We start from the raw sequence: 21,257 nt of genomic DNA on the forward strand, positions 1-21,257 counted from the left end.
CTTTGCAAGATTCTGTCGTAATTTCCCAGTGATTGCGAGACTAACGACGCTTCGTGGCTCAGAAAAGTATGTAAAGCCCATTCTTAGGCCCGCAACATATGAAGAAAAGCTCGGGGAGCTTTACAGCTGTTTACAGCTCAAGAATCAGGATCTGGTAAGCCATGCCGACCGCCTGTTTCAGCGGAGGACGTTGCAGGCACACGAAAAGCTTTACAGATTGTCGGAACAAGCGGTAAAGACACAGAATGGTCACGCTCTCTTACTCCGCGAAGTCCACAGACTCATGAATTCATATGAAGGTGCGTGACTTGTTAATAGCCTGGAATTCTCGCAGAGCTTTGTAACTTACCGCCACGTGCTAGAGCAAGTAAAATATCTCCGGAAGCACGTGTTCAACATAACCACGGCAAAGCAGCTGAATCAGGGGCCACGGACCCGATCTTTCAACGTGGATAGAGTCCTAGATGAGCTCGGCTATAACAACATGGAATCTATGCTGGGAGCCGACTGCGCAAGCATCCTCCGGCGCTCACGGCTAGACAGGGACGAGCAGAGAAAGGTCAAGGAGCTCACGAATGACGTCCGGCTGCGGGCCTTCGTCGAGGTCACCGACTCAACCGTCCTCCTCATACAGGCAGGGGGGCCGCATAAGCCTCGTTCGGCGGTCTCCCACGTCACTGCGTCAATGGTTGAGACTCTCGGTCAGGTGTGCGGCCCAGATAAAGGCATCCACGTGTTGGCCTACTTCTGCGGTGAACACAGAAACAGGCAGGCGAGATCCTCGACCCCGAAAGAGCTTGTCGTGGCGCTGATCCTCCAGCTGGTCGACCAGTGCCGCGAGCTGGACTCCGAAGTCCTCGCCGCGGCCAAGATTGTCAAGTCCTGCGGGGACCCCGACGCCAGCGTCGAGGACCTGTGTGATCTCCTCGACGGCCTCATGCACGCTCTACCGGATGAGTCCATCGTTTTCGTCATCCTCGACGGCATCAGTTTCTTTGAGTGTAGGTGGAGAAGGGACGAGATGAGTGTTGTCGTGGAGTTTCTGCTGTACCAGGCCCGAGAGAGGCAGCACAAGGCTCGGGGCGCCCAAGTCAAGGTCCTATTCACGACGCCATCCAGATGCCTCGGTCTGCGCGAACTCTTTGAGGCCTACGAGATTTACACCTTGCGTAAAAGCTCCCATGCTACAACGGAGAGCCTGCTGCCGAACGGCTCGTGGGGAAATAGTGGTCTGAGAGACAGCATTGCGGCGCTGAGTGATAACGAGGCTGGGTGATGGGACGAAGACTCAGTGTAGGTTTGCTCATATGCGTGAGGGGACACATGCTTGTTCATGAGGGCTTATTTGTAAGGTAATTACTATCGATGTTCAACAGGTAGGTCAAAGCTGCAAGACAGTTTAATCTAATTAGTGTGTTTATCAACGCGTCAGCCTGGATTACAATTTTTCATTTTCTCCGCCCGCAGATGATCATTTGATCGGACATACTTGTATGAATGATCGGTCTTCTATGTCAATTTTCTACAGGCCGGGAGCTTATGCATTTCGATGGGTCCTCTGTGATTGAACCTCTGGTGTTCAACGGTGATGATGTGGGGCCATAAGCCGGTCTCACCGGCGGGCGGCCCGAAACGGCATCTCCACAAATCCATGTAGTAGTGTAAGGGTAAAGGCCCGCTGTAACGTTGCGAAAGTGCGTCGCGAGAGGAAATTCAGGGATCAGACATTACTGTGTGAATGTTTTCATGCGACTGTATGATAGCCCAAAGCATGTGGTCAAAATCAATATAGTTGTCTGCGATAGGTATGTCGGAATCAAGTTGGCGAGGCGAGTCTAATTGCTGGTGACGGTCTCAAAATATCTCGAAGGCCAAATGTCCGTGAAAGGATTGTCGTAGACCAATTAACGGCGCATTCATCGCTCCTCAATTGGCATAGATTATGGCAATATAGAGCAAAGAACACCAAGGCGATGGTCAGCTTTGCTTTTCGAACCGACACAACATTGTACCATGTTCAGGGACCAATGTCGCCTCCTCAATCTCCATCCCACTTGCTATGAGTATTCAAATTCCCGTCAATATCATAGTCTCTATCATAGTCGTCCTTCTTCTTTCGCCTTATACAGTAAAACTGATACTTATGGTGTGCTGGCGGGTTATAACCAGTTAGTGATAGTAACCTGCTTCTACGGATCTCCCGGCATTTGAGCGATGTTCACACGCTGCTTCTAAACCAGGTAAACAAACAAATCTTCATCATGCTACTGCATAAATAAATCTTGTTGGAAAGAAGTATCTTGATAATAGTCAGCGATCATGGTCAGAATTATTACAACAATCGTTCTATTGTTAAGAAAGATACTTGTTTTCTTTGGATCTAAACATGCCAGCAATTCACTCGCCATGATTGAGAGCAGTCTGGTCATTGTCCATCGGTTGGCAGACACTATCTGGTCCATGATAGACCCTCTCTCCTGCGAGCAGAGCTCCAAACGCTCGATGATGCTGATCAGGGCTGTGGATGGGTTCCGCTCCACGTCGTGTGAGTGGGAGTCGCCGCGAATTTGACGATAATTTCAGACTCGAATCGTCGTAAAGCTCTTCTTTCAGCGGCGCGTGAGTTTCTCTGTCTTGCCAGGAGAAAAGAGCAAGCCTCTCATTATGTACGCTGTTTTGCAACTTTTCCGAGCTCAAAACGCCTACTGAACATGGCCAGCCGGCCATGTTCACATCAGCAATATCAAAGGGTTTGGCCCAGTCTCCAAGAAGATCGGCAGCGTCGGCTGTCGGAAAAAGCAGTTCAGGGGGAAATCCGAACCTGTTGAACCGTCATTGTCTCCGACTCGAAAGCTCCCATCCCCGTCAACCATCAAGAAAGCAGTGACCGCCGATGCCGGGATAGTTGACGGGAGAAGGGTACCGGTGATGGCATCGAAAAGTGGTAGCTATCTTGGAGCCGCTGTCTCTTGGAGGACGCACGACCGACCACGGAACTTTGGTAGTTAAGTCCGGAGGCAAGGCATCGCGAGCAACCCTCTTTGCTGCCAGAACATCGGACCTTTCAGGGACAGACTTGTGAGTCAGCAATGGTCTCATGCCACGCAACCAACCGCCAACCGTGTTGATTGGTTGTACATTTTCAGGCAATTGCAGTCACTTACCTTAGGAGCGTGGCATTGATTACACGCATATCGAAGTCGAAATGGTTTTGGAGCCGCTACTCCTGATTCCTGATCTTCCTCAAAGGTCTTCATAGGTACTGTATGTGGGAGCGTGTGAAAGCTCTAGCTTTAGGCCAGACGACGTTCATAGCACGCAAGTTGTACTGAGATCTGTGTGATGACCTGAAATCCAGTTGAAGTACGGCATAATGAGGATGTAGAAATCGACATCAACGGGAATCCTATGGCGAGAGGGAAAGATGGATAGGGGAGGGACGGGGAAAAAGTCGCCGAAAATTGTCCGGGGTTGGCGACCCAGGGACATTGCCAACGCCTACATTCAGCCCTCATTGACATCAAACGGTCAAGGCACTCTCTTATTGTTTACAAGTGCACGATATTTTGATCAGCTCAAGTTCAGGCAAGATTCATAGTTTATTAAACCAAATAAAGATATTGTAATGCGCAGTTGTGCATGGCATCTAAGGGCCACTAGGTAAGAAGGGCGTGTTGTTAGATGAATCCTTGATCTTTTTGTGATCGGGGTATTTATCCATCATCATCCTAAACAGCCTCAAGTCATTTAGAGCGTCCTTGGCCGACGTCTTGACTTCTTTGCCATGAACTACAGTTTCGTACCACTCTTTCAACTCAGCAGTGTATGCATCCTCGTAGGAGGTTTGAAGAGATCTGTGGGACTTTTCCCCGTGCTCGTTCAGCTCGTCAATCTCCACTGTGATTCCGAGACCCTTAACGAATGGTGTATCGTAACAAATTGTGACTGATTTGTTCTCCCCGTAGACAGCGACTTGAGAGTCAAATCTTGGTACAGAGTCGATGCCCATCTCGTAGACACACGTGAAACGGTCGTCAGGGGCGGTGCCATTCCGGTATTCGAACATTGTCGTGTACCAGCGCGCGTTGTCCGTCGATGCAAGCACTGATTCTGGGAGACCACCCAAAACGTCCCTCATCAAGCTGAGACCATGGCTTCCGAGACTGCCCAGGAGACAGCAGTAGTCCATCTGCGCGGCTGAAAGCGATTCTGGCTCTTGTCCCCATGCCTGACCTAGCAGGACTGCCAGTCGCGACTTTCTGTCCTCTGACGCCTCCATTGGTATGTCATCGTAGTATTTCTGCGAATATGCCCCCGACTGCCCGATGAAATAAGCATTGGGGCCGATGATATCCCTGACACGAGCGTACTTGATCTTGTCAATGGATGCAATCTCGCGTTTGAAGGCTTGGAGACTTGGAGCGTAACGTCGCATGTAACCCACGAAGACGCGGGCATTGTTGGGGGCATTCGTCTCAGCATCGATAATCTCCTCGCCAGCTTGTAGGCTAAGCGTCATGGGCTTCTCGAGCAAGACGTTCTTCCCGACCTTCAACGCAGCAATCGTGTACGGGGCGTGATACTCGTCAGATGTCAGGATGACGACAACATCAATGGCTGGGTCATTGAAGATGTCATCCGGGTTTGTGGTCGCGCGAGGAATCTTGAATTTGTCACGACAATGATGAGCCGTCTTTTGTGAAATGTCGCAAATGGTGACGACCTTGAAGAGGCTGGACAAGAACATGAACGTTGGAAGGTGCACGATTTGTGCAACGTCGCCACCGCCAATGACTCCAACCTGTAGAACCTTGGAAGACATATTGAAGCGAGTTCTAATAGTCGTAGTGATAATGCAGTGGCAGTTTTATGCGTGAGGTTGGACGATACAAGTGTTTCGAGCCTCGAGGAGTATTTGAAGCATCATGACACATATTAACCTTTTTATGAGGCGCTGTGTGAGCTCTAGCACTTGTCATTCCCTAACCCAAACCGGTGCGACATTCACATTCCGTCTCTGATGACGCTGATGCACCCAAGCGACTGTCCCCTCTCCGCTTCTGTGTGCTCATGCTAGGCATTCCCCTCATGCTTTCTCCCCGCATCGGACTAGTTGTATCGGGCATGTTTCCGACCAGTGCCAACGCGGACTGCTCTTTTTAGCAAAACCCGATCGGCGGGTGTCTTTCAAATCTCGAGAGGTACATATTTGCTTGCAGACGAGTAGACTGCGGCCTGCGAGAAGGGTTGGATAAAGATTGAGAATGAGAAGGTCATTATTTCTCGCGACGGAAACATCGAGGAAATCACAGTCCCCAACGAACGAACTGGAGTGCCGCCAGAGATACGTGCTTGGGCAGCCAGCCTCGCTGCCGGAAAGCTACGACCAGCACAAGGGCCAGACGCTGCCTCAGCTGACCTGGAATTGGCGAACCAAGGTTCCACTCAAGCACTGTGATCTACTTGATCACCAACTGGCACAAATTGAACTCAGGCTGAAGAGCGGCCAGCAGGGAGGAGTAGCTATGGTATGCAAACATCGAATAGTGTCACTTTAAGATATTCAACACTTGAACCTTTGGAAATTTTCTCACCAGTTTCCATTTACTGACATGATGGTTGGCCAATCCTGAAATCCCACTACGCAAGTTGCCTCGTCAACTTATCCCAGCACCGGTACGATCTTAGGTGAGGGACGGCCTAGTAACCGGAAGATTGAATGCCCCTTCACTTAGTCAACCCCGCCTTCCATTATACATGGGGTCATGTACCTCGTCGAAAAAAGCAAGCGGTGTTGCAATAATCAGGATCTAGTACGGTTAATACGTCGGATTTTCTCATTTAGGAAATCTCAGGAAGCGGGGTCCGAGCCAGCTTCCCCGGATTGTGCAAGTTTCCCCAGACTTACACCCCACAATAACTGCAGACGCCTCAACATGGAATTCCTCATAACTCGAGACTATAGCCCATTCCTGATTGTCCTCCCTGTGTTCTTGAAATGACGCATCTTTCATCTCTTTCTCTTGTGATCTAAGTTAGCCTTTCCGCTTGTACTCCTATCATTACACAATATTCGAAACACCTGTGCTCTTGGACAAAAGTCTAGACTCTATTGGCGTCAACCCTTAAACAATATCGATATGTCATTACGAAATACCTGGGCTCATTACAAGTGGGCAATCTTCTATTGCGCCGTTTCGGCCATTGGAGCTCTCTGCTATGGCTACGACAATACATATTACAACGGAGTATTAGCTATGCAGGAGTTCAAGAATGACTATGGAAATATTCGCGATACCGACGGCAAGCTCGCTCTGTCTTCATCCTTTCAGTCCGTGACAGCCTCCGCCATTTACATCGGCGACTTGCTGGGCGCAATCATTGCCGCTCCGCTCAATGATCGGTACGGCAGAAAGTCTACGTTTTGGCTGGCTTCGCTCTGCATATTTATCGGCGGCATTTGTCAAGTCGCAGACACGCTCAGCTCACAAGGCCTTCTTGTGGTCGGACGTATCCTGATTGGCCTTGGAGTCGGCCAATTTACCGTCACTTCGCTGTTGTACATTGGCGAAGTTGCACCCCCCTCAATTCGTGGACCAGCGCTTATGTGCTTCCAATTTCTCCAATCTTGGTCTCAACTATGCGCGTCTGCGATCAACCAGGGCACCCAAAACATCAAAAGCTCTCTCGGATACCGTATTCCCATGGGAGGTCTCGTCGTACTTCCCCTGATAATGGCCGCCCTTCTTCCGTTCATCCCAGAGAGCCCGCTGTGGTACGTGCTCAAAGGCCGTCGTACGGAGGCCGAGCAAAGTTTTCGCAAAATCAATCAAAGCAAGCCCAGCTACGACCCATCAGAGGACATGGCAACTGCTGAGAATGCGAAGAGCGTAGAAGAGCAGCATGCTGAGTTCTCTTCCTGGGGATCTCTGATAACGGACCCTATCGAAAGACGCAAGCTGACATACTCCGCTGGAGCTATGTTCAGCCAACAAATCTGTGGCATTCTGTTCTTCTACGTTTACGGCGTCGTCTTAGTCCAGGCTATTGGATTGGGCGACCCTTTTCTCGTTCAACTTATCACCAATATAGTCCAAATCTTTGCCGTGGGCGCCTCGGTAATTACGGCCAACAGAGTGCGCCGCCGTGTCAACCTCATGATCACCAACTTTATGATGCTGGTGGCTTTCATCATAATCGGTGGGATCTCGATCAAGCCACTGACATCTTCAACGCAATACGTTATTGTAGTGTTTTCCTTCATTGTCGTGGTTGGCTTCAACTTCGGTCTTGGCCCCCTTGCGTATACCGTCGCTCGAGAAATGGCAGTCGGCCCCAACCAGAACAAGATCATGTCTGCGAGTATCGTCATTTTCTACCTGACGACCTGGGTAGTATCGTTCACCGCGCCGTATCTGTACTATGATGCCGGGCTAGGCCCGATGGTGGGCTTCGTATACGCTGGCACGACGTGTCTCTCCATACTTTGGACATGGTTCTGTGTCGGCGAAACCGCTGGCAGATCAAGTTTGGAGATTTCAATGTTTTTCGCTGAGAAGGTTCCTGTCAGGGCTTGGAGGAGACATATGGTCTCGGACACTCAGTCCTTGAGAGAGATGAACTCAGATGACAAAAGCAAGGACATGCAAAATGTCTCAACAACGGTAGAGCACCAAGAGTTTTCTGTTTAAAATCTTATAGCATTGTGTGTAACAGAAGCTTCGGAATCACTTGCGTAATTGCGCATTGAGATTGATTGATGCCAGGATGTCTGTTTACGAATCGGAGCTGTGATCGGCGATGCCCTTTTCGTGCAGTTTAGGTCAATAGGAACATCCGATGTACATAGGCCATGGACCAAACTAGCACCCGAATGTATCAACGTTGGTTGACACACTCTCAGTATTTAACTGGCTGGTCTCTTTTAACCGCCCTCCCCTCTTCTTGCGAATGAACGGAAAAGGGCTAACGCGGCGCATCCCCCGCAGATTTCCGTTTCGCAGAAGATTGACACTCTCCATGGTTGTCTATTTCCGGGGATTCCAGACTTCGGACATGCATGGTCTCGCGACGGGCTTTCTCTGTAGGGAAGCCCGCCTAACACCAGCTTGATCGGAGTGCCTGATGAGAGCCGCCCGCCAGCCGCCTCCTTCGTCCTGATGGTGCCCGAATGTCACGTTTGATCACCTGGAGACGTCGTCAGGCTGTGACTTGTAAGTAACAAGAAGTATGCAAGACTTGGGGGGTTTCCCCTTCTGCCCCAAATTCGGGATTTGTAGGTAGCCAAGTCAAAGCGATACTTTGCGCATTGGGAGGAGTTTGAACGATGTGTGAGTTTTAGATTCAAGATATAAGGGGTGGGTGATAGCGCACCGACATCGCTTCATGCAGTCCTGCACTTGTAATCAATCTTCAAAATATTGACCTAGTCTGCTAAAAGATTTATCATGTTTCTGCTACTCGGTGAGAAAGAATTTTGGTCTCTTGAATCGAGATATCGTGTTTCTAATATTCTTAGTAGTGTTCCCCGCATTTGTCCTCTGGTTTACGGTCGGCGCACCGATAACAAGCTACCTCGCCGACCGGAATGGTCTCAGAAAGTTCCCTAGCCCAGGATTTGCCGGCATCTCATCCTTGTGGCGTATCTTCTACTGCTTCAGATACCAGCACTTCGCGGCGGTGCACCAAGCACACAAGACGCTGGGCACGCATGTCCGCATTGCTCCCAACTACGTCTCCATCTCAGACCCTCGCGCTGTCTATGACATTTACGGTCACGGGGCCAACTTTCTCAAAGACGCTTGGTACGATGGGGGGGCCGGAGCGTTCCGCCATATGGCCGACGAGAGAATCAAGACTGAGCATCAGAGAAAGCGGAAGTTACTTGCCCACGTCTTCGCCCAAAAGTCCTTGTCGGAACAAGAGCCCGTCATTGCTGAGACGATCCGCATATTAATGACACAACTCATCATCTTTGCATACGGCGAGAGACCAGTCAACATGCGTCGATATTTCAACTACTTCACTATTGATGCTTTTTCAACAATGCTCTATGGAGAATCATTAGATTGCTTAAAGCGCGGTAGCGACCTGGTCAACGCCGAAACACCCGAGGGGGAGATCTACCAAGCCCCCTTTATTCAGTCTTTGCTAGACGCCACTCACATCAACACAGTCCTTGGAATGGAAGCTGGTCTACTGCCCTTGACCAAGAAGCTTTTTTCCTGGCATCCGTACAAGAAGGCTGGCGCGGACTTCGATAATATCATCCGGCACTGCACCAAGGCGCGGTTCACATCCAAAGAGATGAAAGGGGATATCTTCCAAAAGCTGATAGTGAAAAACAACGGCGAACCGGTCAACCTTCCCTTTGGCGAGCTTTTTGCCGAATGCTCTGTCATGATGAACGCTGGTACGGAGACAACCACTGCTTCTCTCACAAACTCCTTGTACCTCATCTACACCCATCCAGATGTGGTTCAACAGCTCCGGAAAGAACTAGATCCTGTCATTGCGAGGAATACCGTACCAGCATACGACTCCGTCGGCCAGCTGCCGTTCCTGAGAGCCTGTGTTGAGGAATCTCTTCGCGTTCGACCTGCGAGTTCTATGGGTTTGCCCAGGGTTGTCCCGAAAGGCGGTCGGATGATCGCAGGGCGGTTTGTGACCGAGGGCGTCACTGTGTCAGTTCCGACCTACACCCTGTTGCGCGATGTTGAGACTTTCGAGGACGCCGAGACGTATCGACCTCAGCGCTGGATTGACGGCGACAAGAACCAAATGCTGAAGGTCCACTTACCATTCAGCACAGGACCTCGGGCATGCATTGGCAGAAATATTGCCTACTTTGAACAGCTAATGCTCATCTCAACCTTGGTACGAAACTTTGATTTTGAGTTGGCTTCGCCGGGCCAAGAGTTCAAGACTCTGGAGCGGTTCAACTCCAACCCAGATGAACTCTTCTTTCGATGTAGACCTCGCGATTTCTAGTCTTGTTCACAAATTGTCTCTGCTTTGATAATGAGCATTCGAGATTTCGTAACACCCACTGGCCTCATGGCTATACATGCAGAGTGCTGCTCTTCTATTGATGTTTGATAGTATAGTCAATACTCTTGATAATGAAGAATAAGAAAACTTGAAATGAGATTGTGAACAAACAGCAGTGAATAAGACTGTTAGTCTCACAGGACCAGCTAGCTAGTAGGGCACTGTGGGCAGCAAATATCGTATTATATTAACTACGTTAGTGGTGATGTGTATAAGGTTAACTGCGTTAGAGGTAGCGGCTATAATTATAGTGTTAATTGCAGAGACTAGCGTCTTATGTAATCGCTAATTATATAAGGTGCGCTTAGCTTAATTAACGCTGTAATAAGCTAGTATTATTAATACTAGTAACTTTCTCTTTTTATTAGTATTAATATAGTTAATAGTAACTATAGTATAATTTAAAAAGAAGTTATTAAATAATATATAACGTAAAGAGTAATAATTACTAATAATTATAATAATTACTTATAACCCTTATTATAGTAGTTACTCTATAACTATTATTTAATTCTACTTTAAGCTAATACTAGTAATTAATACTACTTAAACCTATATAACTTATCCCTCTATCTATATTATTACTAAGTTTATATTAAAGAAGTATATAAAGTATTAGTTAGGCTTTACTTTAGTAAAGGTATTAATAAAGTTATTATTACTATTAATCTATTATATTTTATATAGCTTATAGCGTTTATATAACTACTATAGAGCTATAATATTAATTATTAAATACTTCTCTTTTATAATATTTAGTTTAATAAAGTATTTATATAGTAAATATAAGTTAGTATAAATAATAGTAGGTATTAGAAGTAAGTTAAGCTATTTAGTAATTATTTAGAAAGTTATAGAGATAGTATAAGCTATATTAATACTAATAACTATATTATAGACTTTAGAAGTTAATATATTTTAAGTAACTTACTTACTTTTTATTAAACTAAAATAAATAATATTACTATTAATTATAAACTTATTCTTATTAGAAGGGGTCTTATTAGTAAGAATAATAATAAAACTAAGCTATAATATTAAGTTAGTATTATTAGTAAATAAGCTATTAATAAAGATAAAGAGTTTAGTAGTTAATAAGTTAATAAGTATAAATATTAACCTTTATACTAATAAAGCTATCTACTATTATAATTATACGTTAAAAGCTTTAATATTATTAAGCGAGGGGTCTTAGTATTAAGTAGTAGTTAATAGATTATAATATACTTTAAGCTAGTAGATTAATATAATATATACTCTATACGTATATTATTTAATATATTACTTCTTAATAGTATTAAAAGTAGTATTAGTATTAATAAAAGTAAGCTTCTTATTTTAACCTTTTTAGTAGAGGATAATAGTTCTTAACTTATTAATACTAATAATACTACTATTAAACGTTAATAATTAGTTAATAATAAGTTATTACTTAGCTTTTACTATAAATAAAGCTTTAGTTAGAGCTTTATCCTTATAAGCTAAGAAACTAATATTAATAAAGCTTAAAATATTATTAATTTATATACTAATAACTATAAAGTTAAGGTTAATAGTAGAAGGGATTAGAAGGTAGAGATTATAGCTTAAAGTAACTATCTAGAGAACTTCTCTATAATAATAGCTATATATAGCTTACTAGTAAGTGCTAACCTTAGTAATACTATAAAGTAGCTTAATAACTCTTATAATAATACTTTTTAGGTATTAATTATAAATCTAAATAAGTAAATATATAAAGATTATTCTATTAAGCTTTATTACTAACTAGATATATACCTATATTATATTATAAAGCTAGAGGATCTTATTAGAAAGTAGTAACTATAAAGTAATAGTAAGGATAAAGTATTAGTTTATATATTATATTATTAGAGATTATATTAAAATTACTTCCTTACTATTATTAGTATATTTTTAAATAATAAAGTAGGACTTCTTATAAAGCTTATTAATATTCTTACTTTTAATCTTATTAACTATTTATAATTAGAAAATATAGATATTTATATACTTAATAAGGTTATATATAACTATCTTAAAAATATTTTAATTAATAAGTCTTTTAATTTTAGCTTTATTAGATTACTTAAAAAGGTAGTTAGGTATATTAATCTTACTTACTTTATAGAGCTATATAGCTAAGTTAAGGTTAATATATTCTTTATTAGTTATAAAGACTTTATTAGTAATAAAGAATATAGTAGTAGTATTAATATTATTAACTTTTAATATAAAGTTAATATTAGGAGTAAGGTTAATATTAACTGTTTTTACTATAAGTATCTATCTTTATAAACTTTAGTATAGCTTACTTAGAGGTAGTTTTAAGCGTTTTTCTCCCTTATAAAGCTAGCTATATTAGTATAGTAGTAGTAATACTAGTATTAATAATCCTCTTTAGTTTTCTTTTACTAATATTATTAATACTTTAGAGGTATTTAGTAGAGAGTTAATATTAGTAATATCTTTATTTAAGTTATTATAAAAAAGCTTAATATAAGTTAATTAAAATATTTTTAGCTTATAAAGTAAATTAAGTATATAATCCTCTTTATTAATAGAGAGAAGCTTATATAAGCTAGCTTAGCCTTTATTCTTATACTATATAAGAATATCTAACTATAATAAGAAAGCTAGTATTAATAATATATTTAAGCTATTATAGAAAGTAAAAGTATTAAAGACTTAGCGTTTAATATATATATAATAGAGTTTATTAGTAGCCTTTTATATAGCTTCTTAATATTTAATAATACTTAAAAATAGCACTAAATCCTTAGTTACTTAAGGGTAGGTGCTAAAAATAAATAAAGTTAAAATTAAACTATTAAGCTTAATAATATTATTAATAGTCTTAATAGTTATCTATAAAGCTTATTTATAAGAAATAGAAGGGTTTTTAGTATAAATAATATTATAGGTATAATATAAAGTAGTATAGTAATATTTAACTTTATTAATACTATAGTAAGCTTTAATAGGGACTTCTTTAATAGTAATTACTAAGGTATAAGTAATATACTTAAATTTATAGCTATAGAAGTTAGTATTAATATCTATAATAATAAAGTCTAGAAGGCTTTAATATATATTAATTTAATATATATATAAAGCCTCTTAAGTATATTAAACTAATAGATCTTTAAAGAAATAGGCTATATTAAAGCTAATAGCACTATTAATAATATAAAGTATTAATCTATTATTATTAAGATATATAATATCTATAAAGATCTTATAGTTAAACTTATAGTTATTATAAAAAGTAAATCTAAACTTTTTAAATTAACTAATATAGAATTAATAGTATTAATAAACCTTAATTAGATAGGTAAAAAAGCTTTTATTAACTTTATATTTAGCTTTAGTAAAGATATATTAAAGTTTAATAACTAATAGGTAGCTAAAATAGTAATAAAGTTATTAAAGTTTAATTTTACTAAAGTAATAATAAGTAATTAACTGTTCTTATTAGAGAAATATCTAAGGATACTTTTATTTATAGATAACTAGAACTTTAAAGTCTTTCTACTTTATAATATTATTAAGGTTATTAAATATAACTTTTATTTTATCTATATTATAAAAGTAGTATAAGAAGAGTATATTTATTAATATAATATAGAAAGTAATAGGACTAAGTAATATAGGGATTTTAATAGATCTTAGTAAGTAAATAGAGTTACTAAAGCTAAATCTAATAATAGCTACTCTTATAGTATTAACTTTAAGGTTTAGTATTAATTATTAAAGTATAAGGATTTAAGGTTAGTTTATTATTAAATATTTAGAAGTATTAGTATTAAGTAAAATACTTTAAAAGATTATTAACTTATACTTTCTCTTAAGAGAGAATTATAAAGTATATTCTCTAAGCTTAACTATAATATATTAATCCTACTTAGTAATAATATAGAAAGTAATATTATTACTTAATATATTAGTAACTTTAAAGCTATTAAAAGTAATATTAATAAAGTAAGGAATAAGAAATTATTAATTTTTATTATCTAAGCTTTCTAATTTATATTAGCTATTTTTAGTATTAGAGTTATTAATATTAAGAGTGCTAAAATAGTTTAATATATCCTTATTATAGCTATTAATAAGAAGGTTATTAATATCTTTAATATTTTTATATTATATTAGAAAGTAATTAAAAGTAGGAGTAAAAATATTCTTATTAATATATATCTATTTAAAGTAGTTAAAAGTTTTATAATAATTTTTAGTAAAGTATTTTATTAACTAATAGCTTATTTTACTATAAATATAACACTTCTTCTTAGATTTAAGAAGTATAAGTTAAAAGTGATATTAACTATAAAGTATATATAAATAACAGCTAAATTAAAAGCTATAGCTATAGCTATTATATTAGTAATTAGTTTAATATTAATTATTAACTAAAGCTAGATTTATTATAAAATACTTATAAGCTTAGCTTTATATTATAATATTAATAAATAATTTAAGCTAGTTAGTAATACTCTTATAGTTTTTAGTAAGGCTTATAAGAGTATAATTATACTTAGGTATATCTTAATAAGTATTAAGAACTTAGTTATAGAAAGTATTATTAGAATAGTAAATAGTAGAGAGGGTATATTAAATAGTAATAAGTTTATTAAAAACTATTTTAAAGTATTTTATTTTAGTTTTATTAAGGTTTTTAAGGATTATATAGTTAAAAGTAATATTATACTACTTAGAGAGATATACTTAATATAACTTTTTAGTCTTAAAATAAACTTTAACTTTAATAATTAATCTAATAAGGTTAATAGGTATATTATTATTATAAAGCTTATTATAGTAATAATTAAGTATCTTACTTTTAAATATAATAGAGAAAGTATTTAAAGTTTAAAACTAATTAATATTAGCTTTAATATAAAAGTCCTTAAAGATTAAAAGCTTAAAGTTAAGGATATTATATATATTACCTCTAAATTATATATTATTATTATATAACTTTATAAGATCTATAAGTTAATAAGGGGATAGCTAATTAAGTATAGTGAGGTTAAGTATATTACCCTTATTAAAGTTAATATTAAAGCTTCTTAAATAGGTAAAGGTAGTTAATTAGTAAGTTCTAATAGAGCTTAATCTATACTAAATTAGTTTAAAAAATAGGGCTATATATAAAGAGGTATAGCTAGAAAATACTAATAGCTCTAGCTTAATACCCTTAATATTATTAAAAAAGTTAATATTTTTAATAGCTTTCTTAAGAGAGAGAAACTTAGCTATCTTATTATTAATATCCTTATTAAACTAATAATAGAAGTCTTAATAAAAAGTAGTATAAATATTAAAAATAATAGATTTACTATTTTATATAATATAAACCTTATTAGTAATAAAGAAGTCCTTAAATTCCTTTATAATAGCTTTATTATAGTAGTTAAAAGTAGATTCTAATATATCTTTAAAATTAGTAAAAGTTTAACTTTAAAAAGTAGAATTAATAAAGCTATTAAGTTAGTAATACTCTATATTAAATAAGAAGTATAAAGCTACTTAATCTTAAATAGTAATATTTAATTTTATATTAATATTACTAAACTTATCTTAAACGTTATAGTTAATTATATTATAAACTTTAATAAGGATAAAGATAAAGTAGTTATTAACTAGAGGTATTAAAAGGACTAGAGAAGCTAGAGGGTTACTTAGAGGGTTTTTTAGAAGGATTATAGTAGATAATTTAGATATAGTTAAAGAGGCTTAATAATAGTTATTTAAGAAGTTATATAGGTTATTAAAAATATAGAGGGGTAGATATTAATATTCTTAATAGAGCAAAGTATTAAGTTAAATTATAAATAAGGATTATTATATTATAGTTATAAAAAGTTTATTAAGTACTATAGTAGCTAAGGTTTATTTATTTAATAGATAATTTACTACTTTATTACTCTTATTTAACTTAATATAGCTTAATAGTAGTTAAAAATAGAGGTATAAAGGTTAAAAAGGATCTCTATAATAGACTAAAAGTTAGTTAACTATATAGAAAAGAGTGCTAAAAGTAAGTATTAATAAGAGAGTAAGTAGGTTTAATAAGTAATATTATTAATAAAGTAATAAAGTTTTAAAAATAAAGAGATAGTATAATAGTATTATAAAAGAAGTAAAAGAGCTATATAATAGCGTTATAGAAGGAGTATAAGTTATTAAAAATAAAAAATAGTAAAAAATTCTCTTATAGCTAGTAGTTAGTAGTTAGCGTTTAATAGTTAAATAATAGGAAAATCTTATAATAAAGTATATTATACGCTATATATATAAGTAGTTATTATTAAATAAGCTTAAAGTAGCTATTTATTATTAATATTAACTTAGTGAAGAAGAAAGTAGTTAAAAGCTATTAAAAGTAGAGTAATCTCTTATTTACTTATTTAGTATAAAAACTCTACTTATAAGGGGTAAGAGGCTAAATAAAGTAGTTAAGAGTAAAGTAAGTAGTTAACTCTACTATTAATTATAAATTAATAAGTTAAAGTTAATATTAAGGGTTAAATATATAATAGATACTTTTTAAGTAAAAAAGAGGAGTAATTACTAAGAGTATTCTAAGTAAAATAGATTATCCTTTAAGTTATATTATAACTACTTCTATTAAGTATAAGATTAAAAGCTATAAAGGCTATTATTATAATCTTATTATTATTAATATTATAAGGAGATATTATTTAATTTTATTAGTATTAATAATATTAGTATTAATATACTTTTCTTAGAAACTAAAAGAGGGTAAGTTTAAAGTAGCTTAAGTAATATAAGTTATCTTTTTTTAAAATTATAACTATTTTATTAGTATAAGTTAATTAATTAAGCGTTTCTAAGTAAAATAGATCTAAATAAATATTAATAAGACTACCTCTTTTAGAGCTTTATTAATCTATAGTTAATTAATATATTATATAGTAGTAACTATAAAGTTAACTACTAATTAGTATTAGTCTTATAGGACTAGCTAGCTAATAGGGTACTATAAGTAGTAAATATCGTATTATATTAACTATGTTAGTAGTGATGTGTATAAGGTTAACTATAGGCTGCTGGCCTTGTATTGTGAAATTTAACTGGTATTGACTGTGAAAGCTAGACTGGTCACCTCGCCCTCTGCTAACGACCTTTGGGTCACGTGACTGTAGTTCAGACTTAGATATCTTCTTTGCCTCTACGCTCCTCCATCAGACTTCAACTATTACAATAAGCCTTAACTGTCTTCCTCTAGCCGCCTCTATCTCTAAGGCTCCTCTAAGCTGCAACCGCCCTTCAGACGCTATATTCGATCTGCGCCTGTCTTCCGTCAAAGTCTCCTCTGCCGTTTAGATGTCTGCGCCGCTCTGCTAGGCATAGCAGCCCTGAGGCCTCTATACTGTCGCGCTATTATAACGTCTTCTGCCCTGCTGCGCAGTCTTAATGTAGAGCCCTACTGCTGTTAGCTATACTTTTACTATTAGATTTACCTTTCCCAACTTACTAACGTTTAAGCGCTTAGGCTATTTTAGTTATCTTAAGGAAGCTTATAAGGTATTTATAAGCGTTAGGATTATTATTAGTAGCTTTAACTATATCTATATTAATCTTAAGGCTATATAACTCTAATATATTACACTTATTAGCTATCTTAAATAAGTACTTCTAAGTGAATTTAAGTAGAGTTTTCTTATTAGTATATAAAAGGTTACTATACTTAGAGCCCTTAATTTTATTTACTTTAGTTTTATAGATTAAGTTATCTAAAGTAGCTTTATTTAGCTTACGTATAAGTATAATAAGGGGGAAAGATATTATATAGGGTTATTATATATATAAGAGGATATAAGGAATAAGCTTAAAGCCTTATTTAAAGTAGTAGTTAAGTTCTTATACTATAGCTATAAGAACCCTTTTAGCTACGCAAAGAGTTATATTATTAAGTTTATACCCTTAAGTATAGGTTTAAGCTATCGCTAAGCTTTAGCTATAAATACTATTAGCGTTCTATATTATAGAACGACGCTTTTATAACGTTATAAACGATACGCTTATGAATAATAGCGTTATGAATAACGCTCTTGCTAGTATGTTTTACTACTCTGCCGCTTACCTGCTTGCCCTCTTCTGTATAGCTGGGGATAAGTTAAGCTGAGCGTTAACGACTAGTTATACTGAGATTTGTTTATTTGCTTTATTAAGATCGGGTATAGGTTAAAGTGCTGCTATTGGGTTTCAGTACTGTGAAAAAAAGTATAGAGTGAACTGCGATACCTACTTATATGGGTTGACTAGACTGCCAACATAAGGTTAACTGCGTTAGAGGTAGTAGCTGCGATTGCAGCGTTGATTGCAGAGGCTGGCGCCTTATGTAATCGCTGATTACGTAAGGCACGCCCAGCTCGATTAACGCTGCGATGGGCTGGCGTTGCTGACAAAGACCCTTCAAGCTTAAAAGCCGTGCAACAAGCGGCACTGGACGTCAAACACCAGCAAATGCAAAGTCGTAGAGTAAGTAATCCTAGATACGGTAGCTTACCAAGATAACTGCACTATTGTTTTACACCTTTGGACTCTTATTTTCATCTAGATCCCGGATCTTGTGGATTTTTTAAACTTTGGGGCAGGGATCTTGTTTGCAGAGCACCCAGACTGCCCTGGGAGTACTCCTGAAGACCATCGACCATCGATCGAGCTGACATTTTGGTGTGGTGACAAGACACGATAGCACATGATCCATTTATTGTCAATCTGCTTCTTTTTGTCCCTACGTAGCTTCGCCGAACTCGGATGCATGCTAAATATTGATGCTAGTACGTTTTGCAACCTTACTTGCAGGGCTGGGCAGGTCTTTACGCAATGGGGAAAAGACAAGCCATAAGAATAGCATTCAAGGGCGTCTCGGCGTCTCAGCTTGAAGAGTAACTGCAGAAGGCTATGCTTATCTCGCATGCAAATCACAAACGAGATCCAATCGGCTCCGTGCCCCCTTTTCAAACGGGCACACGGGCGACGCCCCAGTTCCGTATCCAGAAATGCATTATCTCGGGTGAGCAGGCTGTGACAGTTCAGAAAAGCCGCAGCCTGATCAGATTCAGCCCCAAGAGTTTCTTCTCATGTATAAAATCACCGCAGGTCCTCGCCACATGAAAGATTGGTGTGAGCTTATCATTCGACCTACAAACGCCAGTACCCTTCTTGTGCATTGCCAAGACGTGTCTTTAAGCTTATAACACAATGCATACCTCAATATTTTCTTACCCCATTACAAGACCTTACCCATTCTCATGGTTTACTCCAGTGGTAGTAATTGGCGGTTTGATCCTCACCGTTGTCTTCACTCTTCTGAATCTCGGCTCAAGCGTGTATTCTACAAAGGCCATCTACACGTCCGATCCCAATGCGACCATCGAGGAATTAAACGCACGGTACGTAGGGCATTTTAGTATCCCATCGTTGTTTAGGCAGCAACGAAAGTTTGTGCTGATGTTTAAATCCTATGCGTAGTTGGTTCCGCAAAGCCCCGTTCAACTGGCAAGGTAACACGAAAGCCGAATGCCAACCTGCAACGCTATCGGTTGGAAGCTCCATATTCACAGCAAACAACGGATTCAGATACACGATCACGGGTATCAACGGCGCGTCTGACAACGGGCAGTCGCTGTCTTCTTCACCCTCGATGCAATACAGGAACTCCATACTACGGGATTGTCAAGTGGAAGACGTTCTCATCTTCCTCAAGAAAGCTGACTGGTCTGAGAAGCCGTCGAACTGGAATTCCTGGGACGATCTGAAAGTGACTTCGACGCTGTGGTGCATTGTGATGTCTGATGCCGGTGCCATGAAAGTCACAATGGAAGCTTCCCAGACCAACGCCCAGAGGAACTACAACTACATCATCACGGATGACCCTAAAACTCACGCAAGCGTTTGGTGGGGCACAAGATTGTTGAATGCTTATTTGAATGGTGTTTTGACTGCTACCTCTCAAATGAAACTGGATGTACCTGCGGTTCGCGGTGCGATGACGTATACGCCCAACCCTTCGGAAAATGAGTAAGTAGATATCTTCACTCTAGACCGTCTGTTTGGAAGTCATTGACAGAGATAAAGCATCAAAGCCGACCTCTTCTTCCGCGCCAGATGGTCGTGGAATTTCGCAGATAGCTTCAATCTGAACAACGATGGCAGCACAGATAATCCAGGGTACAACACAGAAGTACGCTATCTCCTTTGAAGCAAACCTACATACGAATGTCGAATAGGAAATACTGATACTCACGAAGGAATTCCACTCCCCAGCTTTGACGGAGGGGCTTCACGTTGCTAAGCTTCTACACTCATTGTTCGCCCGAGATTTGGGCAGCTGCGCGTCCCCAAATTTGCTCCTTGACGAGGAGAGCCTTAAATTCGCGATTCTCTCTCCAAACAACATGAACCGGAGACCTGGTCGTCTTCTTAACAGTACTGCTCCCAACAGCCCAAATGGATTCTTTTTCGACCTAATCCCGACGCCCGGTCGTCCACTTGGTGGCCCGGATGAGGGCTTGACCACACTTCATGAAAGTTTCGACAAGTTCAAGCCGCTCATGGGTTCCCTTTCCTGCCAAGAAACCACTCTTGTTGCCGAATATCTCTGCTCGGTTCCCGAAAAGAAGAGTATTGGTGTCTTACTTTGGTCCTTGGTGCTGGCAAACCTTGTATTCCTCCAAACGGCTTGGAAGCTCCTTCAGTGGACGGCAGGAAATTTAGTGACAAAACAAAACCCCTCAGCAATGGCTTGCGAAGGTTGCATGCATTCACGGTCTACCAAGTTCCTATTGAAGAATTCGGAACGAAAGTTGGGCGAAGAAGTGGTGGATGATGGGACCGGCGAACGCAGGAACGGGTACCGAAGGTTGGCAGATGACTAGAAACGAGACATTGAAGAAGTATGGTTTGCACTAGGAGCTTTACACCGGTTTCCCTGCTCGTACTCAGAGTTCTTAACAGACTCTTAATGCTGGGAGAATGCAATGCATTATCGATGCGACTGGGGTTGGTGGTGTGTTGCTGACTAAGAAAATTACATTTACTTCCCTTTCCGAGTCATGGGTGTACTCATTACACTTCTTTATTATTATTGAGGAGAATTAGGATTTAGTACATGGACCAAGAATCATGTGGTCTGGTCAGTAATTGAGTGGATAGGAATTACAACGCTGATGAGA

At 38.7% G+C, this 21,257-nt stretch overlaps 2 protein-coding genes across 2 annotated transcripts; one reads left to right on the plus strand and one right to left on the minus strand.

The window, feature by feature from the left end:
- Positions 1–3,646: 3,646 nt before the first annotated feature.
- On the minus strand, positions 3,647–4,822 carry iolG-1 (Inositol 2-dehydrogenase; the record flags this gene model as incomplete). Its single annotated transcript, XM_036638880.1, has 1 exon — positions 3,647–4,822. One exon carries the CDS (start codon positions 4,820–4,822, stop codon positions 3,647–3,649), a length of 1,176 nt encoding a protein of 391 aa, XP_036496927.1.
- Positions 4,823–6,140: 1,318 nt separating this feature from the next.
- HXT1 (Low-affinity glucose transporter HXT1) lies at positions 6,141–7,691 on the plus strand (the record flags this gene model as incomplete). The annotated part of the gene is made up of 1 exon (XM_036638881.1): positions 6,141–7,691. One exon carries the CDS (start codon positions 6,141–6,143, stop codon positions 7,689–7,691), a length of 1,551 nt encoding a protein of 516 aa, XP_036496924.1.
- Between the last annotated feature and the right edge of the window lie 13,566 nt (positions 7,692–21,257).

Source organism: Colletotrichum siamense (assembly GCF_013390195.1).
Source record: "Colletotrichum siamense strain Cg363 chromosome Unknown KSG_Cg363_contig04, whole genome shotgun sequence".
Classification (NCBI taxonomy): Eukaryota; Fungi; Ascomycota; class Sordariomycetes; order Glomerellales; family Glomerellaceae; genus Colletotrichum; species Colletotrichum siamense.